This window comes from Erpetoichthys calabaricus, chromosome 2, assembly GCF_900747795.2.
Source record: "Erpetoichthys calabaricus chromosome 2, fErpCal1.3, whole genome shotgun sequence".
Lineage (NCBI taxonomy): Eukaryota > Metazoa > Chordata > Cladistia > Polypteriformes > Polypteridae > Erpetoichthys > Erpetoichthys calabaricus.
In genome coordinates this window covers 236,495,828-236,510,279 of record NC_041395.2, presented here as the reverse complement: position 1 = coordinate 236,510,279, position 14,452 = coordinate 236,495,828, and the positions used below count along the sequence as shown (strand labels likewise).

Genomic DNA, 14,452 nt, shown 5'->3' with positions numbered 1-14,452 from the left:
CATCATTTTTTTTACTGTCTGAGCACTCAACATTAACTGATTTTCTCAGGGTCACAAAACGAGTTAGATGGTGGTGATCATCCCGATGCCACAATGCTTTTCCGCTAAATCACCAGTCAAAGACGTCAAAACGTAACCAAAATGTATTCGTTGCATGATTAAACTGTTAAACTTTTCTAATAACAAAGTGTGTTATCACAACGTTCGTTTCTATCTAGACTTGTAAAAGCATAATTAAACGGGATCGTTTCGAAGTTATTTAATTGTCTGTCTAGTTGTAGACCCGCAGTTGTAGACCCACAATTACAGACCCGGAAGTGGCGTCACCTTCGTTTCAGGACTGACTTCGTAAAATTACTTTTGGAAGGTTTCGGCAGGTCTCGGCAAAGCGTCGGGAGAAGTAGCCGTTCAGAAATTAAGCGATAAAAATGAGAAGGGAAAAACAATATGATAATACGCATCATTGTAAAGTTCAAGAGAGTTTCTCCCATCACGTCGTGTCATACATCAAACTAAACAATACGGATCGTTTCTGTGAAATACACTATTAACATTTACGTTGTGTTCGGGTCTGTGGGAACCATTTAACATGTTGACAAAATTAAAATCATCAAGATCTGTGTTAATTGAAAATAGTTTTTCGTTTGCATTCATAAAACGAAATATACAATATAATTACAATGTTTGCACCATGTTAGAGTCTAGTAAAACGTTAATAATAAAAGTTATTACATTTTTTCAAATGTACAGTGCAATATTGTTCTCAACCAATTTAGAATAAACATTTAAGCCAATCTAATATTTTTAAACATGTACGTGAAGAAAACGGCAATACATATTCTACACTGAATTATGCTATATATTAATTGCCTTATATATAACTGCTCTAGTTTTTGTCACTTATTATTATAAACGATGGGCCATCACAAGAAAAAAAATTAAAATACTAATAAGAACACAATTTATTTATATAGCACCCTTCCTATGCCCAAAATACAGAAAGAACAACGGGACCTATATAACATTGGCTACAAATAATATCTTCACTAAATAAAGATAAATACAGGATATACAACAGATATACAGTAGTACATCGCGCCAAACGCCGCCAGCCGGCGACACGCGCAACTTTCAACAGCGAGTTGCGGCCGGCAAAAGGAAGTGACAGCCAGAACTCGTCTCCAAGGAGACTGAAACACAGTCCGTGCTTTGAGAACTTTAACGGGATGTCAAAGTGCGCTCTGATATCATATTGTACAAATACGCCAAGGCAGAGAGCATGTGGGACTGATTTCCCGGCAAAATAAAATTCGTGCTAAAAATACATATTCATATATTCATAGAAAAAAAATTGTTACTTATTTTTGAACGGTCAACGTTTCAGCCTGCCTAAAATGCCAAAAGGAAGAAAGTTCCTCCCGTCTCCTGCAAACGATGGGAAATGGGTAAGAAACAAACTATCGAATGCATTTTGTCTTATTTTATTTGACTTTATTTTTTAGAGTCAGGTGCCTCCCGTGATTTAACTTGCTATTTTTTCTTGCAGGCATGAGAACAGTTTATATGTTCCCTTTGTTTAATTAGGCGTATTTATTCTCTGTTTCATGTTTATTTCTCTGGTTCTCAGAATTCAACAATAATCCAGTAGTGTATTTTAAATTACATTTAATACCTGTGTTATAAGAATGCTAATTTTCAAAACTCAAGTTTTTCCTTTTAAAATTTTTAAATCTCCTTTCTGCATATCTTTAACTTGAAAGAGGATACAAATAATTAATCCCACCAGACCTTAAACAGTTGCTTATTTATTCTCACCTTCAACTGTGTGTCTGCAATTTAAAACCAATGACAGAAAAATATTGAGTTAAGAACCATATCTTCATTTTATGCAGTACTTATTTAGAACTGCCACTATTTTTTTTTTAGAAAAATGCAACTTTAAACAAGTAAACACAGCATACATATAGCAGTTTCTAAAGGTCAAATGTATAGAAAATTATAGATAATGTAACATAACATTCTCAGACCCACTTCACGCTCAGAGTGGAAGAGGCTTCATACTGAGGGCAAGGCAGGAATCTGTGTCAACCCACACTCGGACCAGTTCAGAATTGCCAGTTGTCCTTACCTGCATGCCATTAGAGATGTTGTAGGAATGAACACACAGACACTGGTAAATTGACAAGATGTGGGATTCAAAACACTGCACCTCTATGCTACCTGTATGGAGAAATATTAATACCAAAAATATAAATTAAATACTGCCATAAAAATAGCCCAAATAAATAAGTAGTTATGGGAAACAGTAGTGGAAGCTAGGTTAAGAAGTGAGGTGATGATTAGTGAGCAGCAGTATGGTTTCATGCCAAGAAAGAGCACCACAGATGCAATGTTTGCTCAGAGGATGTTGATGGAGAAGTTTAGAGAAGGCCAGAAGGAGTTGCATTGCGTCTTTGTGGACCTGGAAAAAGCATGTGACAGGGTGCCTCAAGAGGAGCTGTGGTATTGAATGAGGAAGTCGGGAATGGCAGAGAAGTACGTAAGAGTTGCACAGGATATGTATGAGGGAAGTGTGATAGTGGTGAGATCTGCGGTAGGAGTGACGGATGCATTCAAGGTGGAGGTGGGATTGCATCAGGGATCGGCTCTGAGCCCTTTCTTATTTGCAGTGGTGATGGACAGGTTGACAGACGAGATTAGACAGGAGTCCCCGTGGACTATGATGTTTGCTGATGACATTGTGATCTGTAGCGATAGCAGGGAGCAGGTTGAGGAGACCCTGGAGAGGTGGAGATATGCTCTAGAGAGGAGAGGAATGAAGGTCAGTAGTAACAAGACAGAATACATGTGTGTAAATGAGAGGGAGGTCTGTGGAATGGTGAGGATGCAGGGAGTAGAGTTGGCGAAGGTGGATTAGTTTAAATACTTGGGATCAACAGTACAGAGTAATGGGGATTGTGGAAAAGAGGTGAAAAAGAGAGTACAGGCAAGGTGGAATGGGTGGAGAAGAGTGTCAGGAGTAATTTGTGACAGACGGGTATCAGCAAGAGTGAAAGGGAAGGTCTACAGGATGGTAGTCAGAGCAGCTATGTTATATGGGTTGGAGACGGAGGCACTGACCAGAAAGCAGGAGACAGAGCTGGAGGTGGCAGAGTTAAAGATGCTAAGATTTGCATTGGGTGTGACAAGGATGGATAGGATTAGAAATGAGTACATTAGAGGGTCAGCTCAAGTTGGACGGTTGGGAGACAAAGTCAGAGAGGCGAGATTGCATTGGTTTGGACATATGCAGAGGAAGGATGCTGGGTATATTGGGAGAAGGATGCCAAGGATAGAGTTGCCAGGGAAGAGGAAAAGAGAAAGGCCTAAGTGAAGGTTTATGGATGTGGTGAAAGAGGACATGCAGGTGATGGGTGTAACAGAGCAAGATGCAGAGAACAGAAAGATATGGAAAAAGATGATCCGCTGTGATAACCCCTAATGGGAGCAGCCGAAAGAAGAAGACGAAGAAGAAGTCAATTAAATAATCAGATAATAAACAAGAGAGTTCATTACCTATGCCCCCCCAATAGCTGCAGACTTCTTTGTTTAAACTACTACCTGTGTGGTGTGCATGTTCTCCTTTTATCTGTGTAGGTGTGACTCCCCAGACCTTACTTTTCCTCCCACATCCAAAAAAAGTACAGTGTGTCCTTGGCTAATTGGAGATTCTTATTGGCCCAGTATGAGTGAATGTGGGTGTCTGCATGAATGTGCAGTCCAATTGACCACTCTCCAAAGTTCTCTCCTGTTCTTTATTGAGTTCTTCTGAGATAGGTGATGACATCTTCTAACAATGAACTGGATCAGTAGGTCACAAAATAGGTTGATAGATATAAGTTTGATACAGACATAGTAACTTACTTGTACTTTATAAATAACCATGAAACTATGTGTATGCAGACTCCCTGCAGTTGGAACCTTTACTTGACCTCTATGGGCAAAACAGTGTGTTGCATACATTATACTGTATATACTCTTCAGACTGAAAGGCTGAGCCAGTCTTTTATATGTGTTAATATAAAAGTGTTTCTTTACAGGGTTATTTGTGGCACATTTATGTTTGTATTCTAGTATTATTTACACAACTCACACTGCAAGTGCCTTTTTTGCTTCCTCTTTTTACAGAGTTTTTAAAAATTTGTTTCTGTTGCCCAATTTTTAACAATTTCTTTTAATAATTTATTTTTAATAATTGTAGTTTTATAATTTTCCAGATTTTATATTTTTTTCTAGCTTTTAAAAGTTTGTTTCTGTTAACTGATTTTTAAAGTATTAATCAATTGCATGCCAGAAGTAACTTAAATAATCTATCATTTTTCTTTGATTAGTTTTCTCACATTGGTCTACCCACAGTCCCATTGCCTCGAACTTCAGCAACGACAACAGGCCTTACATACACTTGGCTGAATACAGCTGCCTGTAAACATGAGACTACAAGATTTCCAAAAACATTTGTTAGAGAAGAAGGGGTGAGCTATTTATTTATGTTTTGTTCATTTATGTCAAAGGTATGTTTAAACTGTCAGTAAAAGTGGACAATACATAATTATTATTATACAAGTATAATACTTAACATTCTTAAACCAGCTAATCTAACATAATCTAATTCATTATTGCAGAATTTTGGGGCCTGTTCTGGTAGCACTAGACAGAAGGTAGGGTGAAGCCCTGGACAATGCACCAGTCCATCCTAAATCCTACTTATTTATTCAGACACAATTCACCAGTTATGATAACCAGCACACTTTTGAGGATATAAGAGGGAAATCTCAGTACTCCACACATATATGAGCGGACCATGCAAACTTCACATAGACTCCAACCAGGCACATGATCTGAAACCAGGATCCATGAGGTAATATTGCTAACTGCTGAGTCACTATGCTACCCATACTATATACTTATGTGTTGATATTTAATGAAACTCCCACTGATTCTTAAATAGTTTTATTCATCACTTTTTCTCTACCCAGTGACACTAAAAATTTTAAAAATAAATGCTTTTCAACATAATGTATAGATGACTTATATTCAAAGTGGTTTATCTTAGCAGGTTCTTCATATTTTGTTCCTTCCCAATAGTCTTATATATAAACATCTACGGATTGAAGTCTGTCTGTCTGGCCCCGAATTTGTGAGGCGGCCTGGAAATGCGAGGTTATAGCATGACACTCAAAGAAAGCGACTCTGTCACCAAGTGAAACCGCCGACAAAAGAGAAACTCGTTTAGCTGCTAATACACAAGTGAGGCGGGCATATCAGCAAAATGAAACCACCGAGGAAAGAGAACCTCGCTTAGCCACTAATGCACAACCGATGCGATTGATTGATTGAAGTGCCAGAATCCACGATTTCTAGGAGCCCAGGCTTTTTACAGCATGGGCTTACACAGCTAGTATTACATAAAAGAGTTTAAAATAGATCTGAATAACTGGAGTCTCATCCAGCACTGGCCTTAACTTGTGCCCGATACTTACCCTGTACAAACTCCAACAGATTTTAATGGATTAAGCAAGTTCTATACAATTACCTGCATGTACAAAAGGCATAGTTGCTCATTTCTTTTTCAGTTATTATGTTTTTGGTTTTAGGCTTACTACTTTCAAAACATGCTTAAACCTATACCAGCAAGCCCGCGATTCTCGAAAGAATCGCAAATCCAAGAATGGCAATCACCTCATGGAGGGTGGGTGCATCCTGGGAAATGTCATTTAATTAAATAAACATATTTGTACTAAAGCGATTTCTTTTTGGAGTTGTGACTCATGTGGTTGTGGTGTTTCAGAAGCACGTTGTAGGCGCCTTGTTTCCATCAGGACGTAAATGTATGACAAAATCGCGGTGAAACGGAGGCTGACCGTCATCATTTTGAAACACAATTGCCACTTCATTAACGATGGGAACATTGTATCGTCTTGGATCCCGTTGTTTGTTCTTTATTAGCACTAAGGCAATTGTAGTAGGTGCCACACCGTCCGCCTCTGCTTTTGTATTGGCTTCTCTTTCAACCTCATGTAGCATTTTCATAGAGTTTGCTAATGGGTGATTGTTTATGACTTCAGCTACGTTTCTCATTATTAGCTCTGTGGTTGATATACTGCGTCATCCAGATGTAACACGTACATTTCAACGCGCTTCTGTTATTGTTTTTCTTCATGCAGTCTCGTTTTTGTTTTTTTATGGCTGTGTCGTCGTATATGCAGTGGTGTGGCTGTTCGATCCGGGCAGCTGTACAACCTGGCGTGCACGCTTTACCTCGGGTATAGTTCACAGGTCGTAGGCATGGTAAAGTTTCCATTTAATTCAATAATCCCATTTGAACTAAAGCGGTTTCTTTGTGTGGGCGCGTTCGTTCATTGTTTTTATCCATGTTGTTTGGGCGCCACCTACTGACTCTGGTTTGAACTAAAGCGGCTTGTTTGTGTGGGCGTCTTCGTTCATTGCTTTTACCCATGTTGTTTGGGCGCCACCTACTGACTCTGGGAAGCAGCCACATTGTCGTTTACTGTTAGGAATTATAATTGCACTTACGTTAGTTGAGCTGTTTCGTTTCTGAGCCGTGACTCCTTTGCCTGGGAGCTGTTTTGTGCGCTTCATTTGTCTAGCGGGTGTGTTTTCTGTGGCTGTGTCGTTAACTATGGGCGGGCTCGTTGCAGTGGCGATCACACTGGTAGGCGTGTTTTCTGTGGCTGTGTCGTTAGCTATGGGCGGGCTCGTTGCAGTGCAGCAGTGCGCGTGCGCTTCGATGCGCCCTGCGTCCATAACCTTCGGTTAGTAATATGGATAAATATGATATACATGAACATTTTCTTACTTTCTCACTTTTCTTATTCTATTAATGTGAGCTAATACTGTCAGAATACTTTCTGAATAGTGCACAATATCAGCAGATATCTGGTTCTGTCCTGATTATTGAGCAATACTATTATTATTAATTTGCCAACTTTACACTGGTAAATCTGAATAATATCAATGGTACCCAGCTTTTAATTTTGTAATCTACTTAATACCTCCAGTTTAAGGGCTTTTTTCTTAGACACATTCTTTAGTTGTCCACTTGAGTATATTAATTCTAATGAAGCAGCAAAAAAGGAGAAATAACAGAAATGTTCACTATGGTGGTTTTTAATTCTGAACATGTACATAAGTCATTAACTGAAGATTTCTCAGTTGCACAAACTACAATTCTTGGTAATGAAATAAGCTGTGAACACAAATAATCAAAATATATTTTTCCGAATACTGTAAGTATGCAGTATTTGACAAGTCAAATGAAGTAAAGTTGACCCTCATACTGTTCTAAAGTTTGGCTACACTTTCTTTAACTAGTACTTACTCCACTTATTGACTTATGTTGTGTGGACCTCCGTTTCAGCAGTTTCATTCAAATATAGGTTAATAATTTATATTCTTATTTTTCTTGCCTTTTTGATGACTTCTCCTGTTGAGTGTATGTGTCTATCGATATGTTATCCTATATTAATATGACCTCAATCAGTGGCACTCAAAGACAAAGCTGAAGCATCTTTATGTTCTAATGAGTTGGCTGTAATACCCTTTTCAAAAAACATGTCCCACTAAATGTAAAAAGCAATAAAGCTGAGTTCTGGTTGTAGTTAACCCAAATATATGACTATTATCTAAGAGTTTAAAATAATTTGCATGTTCACAACTGCAAACAGAATGTTTGAGAGGCTTTTCATTGTGAGGAGAATGTAGACAAAAATTTCTAGATTCATAATAGATTACTATTACTAGACACTATAAACTCACATCAGAGTGGGAAAGTACCAGGGGCCTCATGCATAACAAATTAACACTAAAACATGGTGTACGGACTGAAGTGGAAATGTGCGTACGCACAAAAAAATCCAGATGCATAAATCTGTGATTACGGCAACTTCCACATTCTTCCTCTCCATACATCTCAGTCAGCGTGAAAAGTAACGCACGTGCATGTGCCTGCTGTCCCAACCTGTCTCCTCTCAGAATTACACCTCTTTGAATATGCAAATCAATATAAATAGCCCTTAAGTTCAACATTCTGGGAAAAGACAATGGTAAAAGCACGGGGGAAAATAGAAGAATTTCAGCTAATACCAAGTGGAGGCAAGGAAAAACATACTATTTGTTGGTTTAAACAGTGGTATAAACAACAAAAGGAATTTGATCAAGTGACATAAAGTGTTGGAGAAACTCGAAAGCTCACAAAGTCGCACAGTACCCAAAATAAAAAAGAAGTCAGATATCAAAGTCACCGTGAAAAGGTGAGGCATAGCCCTCCGACTGAGTGTCATATGAAAGCTTATTAGGGTATAGAGAAAAGAAAGAAATAGGGACACAATGGGGAAAAAAGGCTCAAAATGTCAACTTTAATCTCAAAATTTCCACTTTAATAATGTAGTTTATTTTGTTATTAAACTAGAACATCATAAACTTCATCTTAAAATCATTTACTAGTTTCTCAAACGCCATCGTAACTAAAGTAGTATGTTAAAAGCTTTGTTTTGTATGTGTTCTTCTATGTGCTCTATGTGTGTGAATCACTACATGCTTCTTAAACAGGCTTTCTCTTCCTAGGACAGGACACAAAATACATTACATTCATGATATCACAGCTCACTGAACAATTTAAATATTAAGATGTATACTTTATATCATTTTCATGATGATAGCAATTAAAGCATGTATTAAAAATGGGGACATGGTGGTGCAGTGATAGTGACGAACTGGTGCCCCGTCCAGAGATTGTTCTGGCCTCCCGCAAGATGCTTGCTGTGCCATGCGCGACCTTCGATGAAATAATTTATTGCAGCAGTACTGTCTCTTTCAAACATACTAACCCCCAATTCCTGTCCTTGCTTTTCTTTCTCCAAGTAACTAATTGCAACACAATCAGCTCTGTAATAGAAGTAAAGCCATCTGTAAGCTGGGAACGCCGATTCTTCAAAACCTTTAAGGAACTTTGAAATATCTTTGTAGTACATGTTTAATTATTCTATCCATCTATCCATTCAGGGTTGCGCCAATCCAAGCAAGCATACAGCGTGAGGCAGGAACAATCCCTGAACGGGGCGCCAGCTCGTTGCTAGCGCTGTGACACTGTGTCCTCACATCTTTAATTATTACCAATATAGATTATTTAAATAATGTTAAAATTTTATCTGTATAATGTAATAAACATACCTTGCTGCATTTCATCTTAAAAATGATATCAAGAGCTCCAAGAAGATAGCACTTGGAAATCTAAATCGACTTAGAAGCCAGTTGTCATCATATGTAAATACGCACTTTATAAAGTGGCTCAGGTTGTGCAATATTATAACAGTATCACAAGTTTACAGTGAGGTAATTGTACTGATAAGTACAAACAGTTCTACCAGGAGCACTTGATGGACTGATTGAGTGCATTTGTAGTTCTTGGGATGAAACTGTTTCTGAAGTGCGAGGTCCCTACAGGAAAGGGTCTGAAGCGTTTACTGTATAGGCGAAATAAGACTGTGTGCATAGCTGAGGCAGCGTGTGCTTGATGCTGTATACCGATAATTCTCTTTCCAATCAGCTGCTGTAGAGCTGTGATTCCACACTTAGATACAATGGGATAAATACTCCGAGTGGTGCAGTGAGAGGAACAACAATAAACCAGCTATGATATTTGGAATAGTTTGGCCATTTCGTGGACCATTATATTGTTACAGGTTAATTACAATCAGATGCCTTAAACTAATAAACGAAATGCGGTTAATTTCAGTGTATTTGATAAAGCCGCGTCAGGGATGTGGATCTAAAAAAGAAAGGGAAACCACACAGGAACAATAGCACTGCTTTGACACTGGGTGACACCAATTTGCAAAGCCAAGCGGAGAACTTGCGTACGCCAGGGATTGAGCTGGCTTTACACGAAGTTAAGTTTTTATACATCGTGATGTGAGCATGGAAATGGGCGTACACAACATTTTTGTGCATACACACTGTTTATACATGAGGCCCCTGGTCCTGATAGCTACCTGCTGTATTTTATAAAAAAAATTTCAATCAACTTAGCTCCCTTTTTATTAGCAATTTTTATAGAAGACAGAGACAAAAAAAATTCTACTTCAAACATGTCACCAAGCATAAATAAGGACTTATTACAATGTTTATTGTATAGATCAATCTCACTACTAAATAATGATGTTAAGATACTCTCCAAAGTCTTAGCTAGAAAGACTGAGAAAATGCTGCCTTCAGTAATATCACAAGACCAAACCGGATTTATTAAAGGTGGACATTTGGCTTCCAAACTTTGATGTCAATTTAATGTAATAAATTTACCCATAAAATCCAGCACTCCAGAGATCTTATTATCTCTGGATGCAGAAAAAACATTTGATGTGGTTGAATGAGTTTACATATTCGCCAGTTTGCATAAATTTGGGCTTGGCTCTCACACATGTGCATGGATCAAACTACTGTATACCAGTCCAGAAGCTTCAAATTTGTACTAACAACACTACCTCAGACTAATTTAAACTAGAATGCGGTACTAGACAAGGATGCCCCTTTTTACCACCAGGATCTAATCAATAATATTTTAGAGTAAGCACTTGGAATGTTACATGTTTTAAATAAATTCAATAAAAGTTAAAAAAAAAAGTAATGTTCACAGCATGAGACATTTGATTGATTTGATTTGATGTTTTCTTTCAGATAGTCAAATGCTATTGCTACAGCTTTCAAGTATTGGTTGCTATAGACAAACATATAATCAATTCACACTCATGATTCATGTTAAAAAAACTTTATTTATGGTATTAATTAATTGCATGAAAATAATTGTGGCATAGACTTTGAAAACAATATAATAAAATATTTAAAATTTGTTTTATAGAAAGCAGAAAGAACATATCCAATTTCCATTCATGATAATAGACTTGCATTACAAAACTTTGGAGAAATGTTTGACTTTGTAAGTATCTCTAATTTACTGCAAAATTGAAAGCTTTTTATAGTTAGTTAAATGCATTTTATTTATTCATAGACTTAAAAATTAAAATGGTTATAGCAATGTTGATTTTAGAGGGTACTGTATATTAATAATGTTGGTACATTAGATAATAATTATTACATGAAAAGACTAACTATAAAAAATGGTGCCAACCATCCATAGTTTAAAAGCCTTTTATTAAAATTACATATTTTGACTTTTCTATATTCAAATGAACTAGAGAAACCTGATTTACTGTAGAATGAAAATAATAATTATTAAATCTAATACTAATCAAGCATATAGAAGATGATGGCAATTCAGTATGAAAAAGAATCCTATTGTTTAGCATGTTGAATCATTGTATATTCTAATAATATGATTTTTTGAATTTGCTAAATTTAAAAAGTCTTATATTAAAGAGCTTCTGCAGCAGCAAATTATTTTTTTAAAGGTCAAGCAGCATGCATGTATATTAATCATTTTTAATGTTAATTTTAACAATGTTGTCTGCTTGCAGTATTAAGTGCTTTACAGCATTTAATTCCTGAAAGTGAATTATAATGACTGAATAAATACTGGTTTAAACTGCTTGAAGGTAACTTATCCCATTAAATCTTTACATTTTATGTTTCTTAAAGGATCTTGGACGTAAAAAAGTTCCTCTTGAGAGAAGGCAGCACAACTCCAGCAATCCAAATCTTTGGGCTCATGATGATGCACCCCAAGTGAATGGTGGAGATGATGGTTTATCCCTCTATCAGACCAGCTTCTTTGGCAACAAAACAACTGAGCCTCCTTTATATAGACGCTATCCAAAAAGCTACTCAATAAAGGCTAAGAGTGCATCTATTCAGGATGACAGAAATATGTGGTTTGGGGGACATGACACCAAGCATTCAACACCAGTTAATGTTCTGGCTCTTACGCAACATCCCCAAAATGGACCCAATCCTTGGAGATACTCTTATCATGTAACAAACAGTTTAAGTAAACAGTAAATACATTCAATATCAACCGATTGTTCTTGAATTTAGATAAAGCATTTAATATGCCCAAACCAAATGTATATGAATGTATTTGTTGCTAAAAATTTCTGGTATACAATATATGTTTATTTACCATACAGTATTTTCTCCAGTTGGTCATACAAAACAAATAAATATTTCAGAATGTTAGTTTTAATTAAGCTTTTTTTTAACTTACAACATTTGTATTCATATATTCATGCATTACAAGTTTAAATTTAATAGTTCAGGAATATTACAGAGTGTACAAATTGATAAAATTCATTAGCCGTTCTAAACAAATCTAAGCTATGAAAATACATGTATTTTAATTTTTTTTTTTTTACTAAAAATGATCTTCTACAGTTCAATCACTACCTTTTACTTGTTTTACAAATAATGCTTATTATATTTAAGTTTTACTTCCTAAATATTCCCTTTCTTCATAAGTTTTTTCCTACATTTATTATTATTACAGCTATTATTTACAAAGACTAGAGTAAGAACAGGGGGGTATTTTCCGTACGTTGCTTAAATTATCCGAGAACAGATGTCTCATCTTGGATGAGTTGATGCCGGTGAGACTCATCCGGATAAGTCGGTTTTTCAAACGCAGCCGTGTAGTAGATTAGTCTAGCTGGATCTAATCATCCGAGATGAATGCGTGCGCCCGCGCTGATTGAAAAGCCCAAACATATTGAGTCCAGAAAACATGATCAGCAAGTCTTTGATAGGCTGTAACAAAATGATGAAAGAACGGGCACATTTTTTTTTCACACATGCGGCACAAGACCTTTTATTAGAAGGACATGAAGATTTTCAAGATTTAACATGCACAAGGGGTAACACTGCAAAAGCAGCCCAAACCAGAAAAGACGGCTGGCAAAAAGTGGCCAACAAATTAAACGCTAAGTAGTGTGCATTGTACTTACTGAATGCAGCGTTTCATTTCCTATGTGTCAGATTAATTATTATTTAATATGTCATAATTCCAGATCAAACGTGAGAACATGGGAACAGGTTAAAGTGAAGTACAAGAATATACTTCAAACTGGTAAATATTGGTATATAACTAAAGATTTGCTGACATAAATAATCATATATAATATAAAAAAAATTAATATTAAAGCTAATAAGAAGGCAGACAAGCAAAAAACTGGTGGAGGTCCACGCGGTCCAGACCTAAACCCTGCAGAAAAGTTGGCTGTCCAGCAAAATGCCCATCGCCCTGTTTCTGAGGGCATTCCAGGGGGAAGCTCCTCCTCAGAACCAGTGGCAGGATGCAGTGGTCACTTCATTTCAGATAAAGCATGGTTATTACAGTATATTTGTCCTCAATGTTTGCCATAGGTATGTTCCATATAGCCCTCTTTTTTTTTTTTTGTTGGGTCAGTTGCAGGGAATGTCATATCCCTAGAACTTGTGTCTGACCAACGAGATATTGACGAAGGTCAAATATTTGATGAAGACACTGTGTCTGATTATTCATCAGGAGGAGAGGTACATTTTCCAAATAATGTTTAATCAAACTCCACTCTCATCAGTCCTATGTGCCCCAATCACATTTGGAAATCCTGGGTAATGAGAATGTTAGGCTGATTGAGATTCTTTATGGAACTGTGGGTGTTTTAGCCTGTGTCTTACCTACCTGCAATGGCATGAAACGCCTCTTTTGTCTGCACATGCAGGTGTCCAGGAAACACTATGAAAACCCGAAGGAAATATTTCAGAGCCAAACAGACTTTACGAATTGCCTGGCAAACTGCATTTTTAGACAGATTTTCCGCATCACCTACAGTATATAAAAAAAGTGCTGCTTGCAAAAAAACTCAAAGCAATGCATACTGTCTGTGTGGTTGTGAGAGCCCAACTTCGCCTAGTCTGACTTCGAATATAAGGTGCTAATAAATCTTTGAGGTACAATATTCCCCCTCGGCTAAAGCAGTATCTTTCGAAAAGAATTTCCTCCGGGAGCAATAAAGGATCTGGCCAATCGTGCAAAACCCTCTCTATATGAAATTCTCTTCTTATAATTTGCACACCGATATCAATTGGTTGCTCATTCATGAACAGTGAAGCCATGACTGAATGAATTCCATGCACGGACACTGATTGAGTGTGTCAGCTAATCCTTGTTTACATCGAACAAACCTGCTCCGAGCAGGTTTGAGGATTTGGACATGTTGCTATGACAACACATCCAGCAAGAGTTTCAAATAAACCGACAGATCCAGGATCAGGCCAAATCATCAACAATTACATCTGGCTAAACGAGTAATCCACGTACGAAAAATACCCCCCAGATGATGCATTGGAGCATAGGACAGTGTTGCTAGTGCAGAATTCTTAGACGCAGGTTGTATTTCTGGATGAGGTACTTTCTGTGTGGGAATTTCATGTACTCCCTGTGTTTAGAATGGATTCCTTTACAGTCTAA

The 14,452-nt window shown here is 37.1% G+C and overlaps 1 protein-coding gene across 1 annotated transcript; it reads left to right on the top strand.

Annotated features, from left to right (window-relative positions):
• The first annotated feature begins 1,198 nt into the window (after positions 1–1,198).
• tex36 (testis expressed 36) lies at positions 1,199–12,270 on the top strand. The gene is made up of 4 exons (XM_028795285.2): positions 1,199–1,445; positions 4,371–4,511; positions 10,913–10,990; positions 11,650–12,270. Exons 1-4 carry the CDS (start codon positions 1,395–1,397, stop codon positions 12,007–12,009), a joined length of 630 nt encoding a protein of 209 aa, XP_028651118.1. The 5' UTR covers positions 1,199–1,394; the 3' UTR covers positions 12,010–12,270.
• Positions 12,271–14,452: the final 2,182 nt, after the last annotated feature.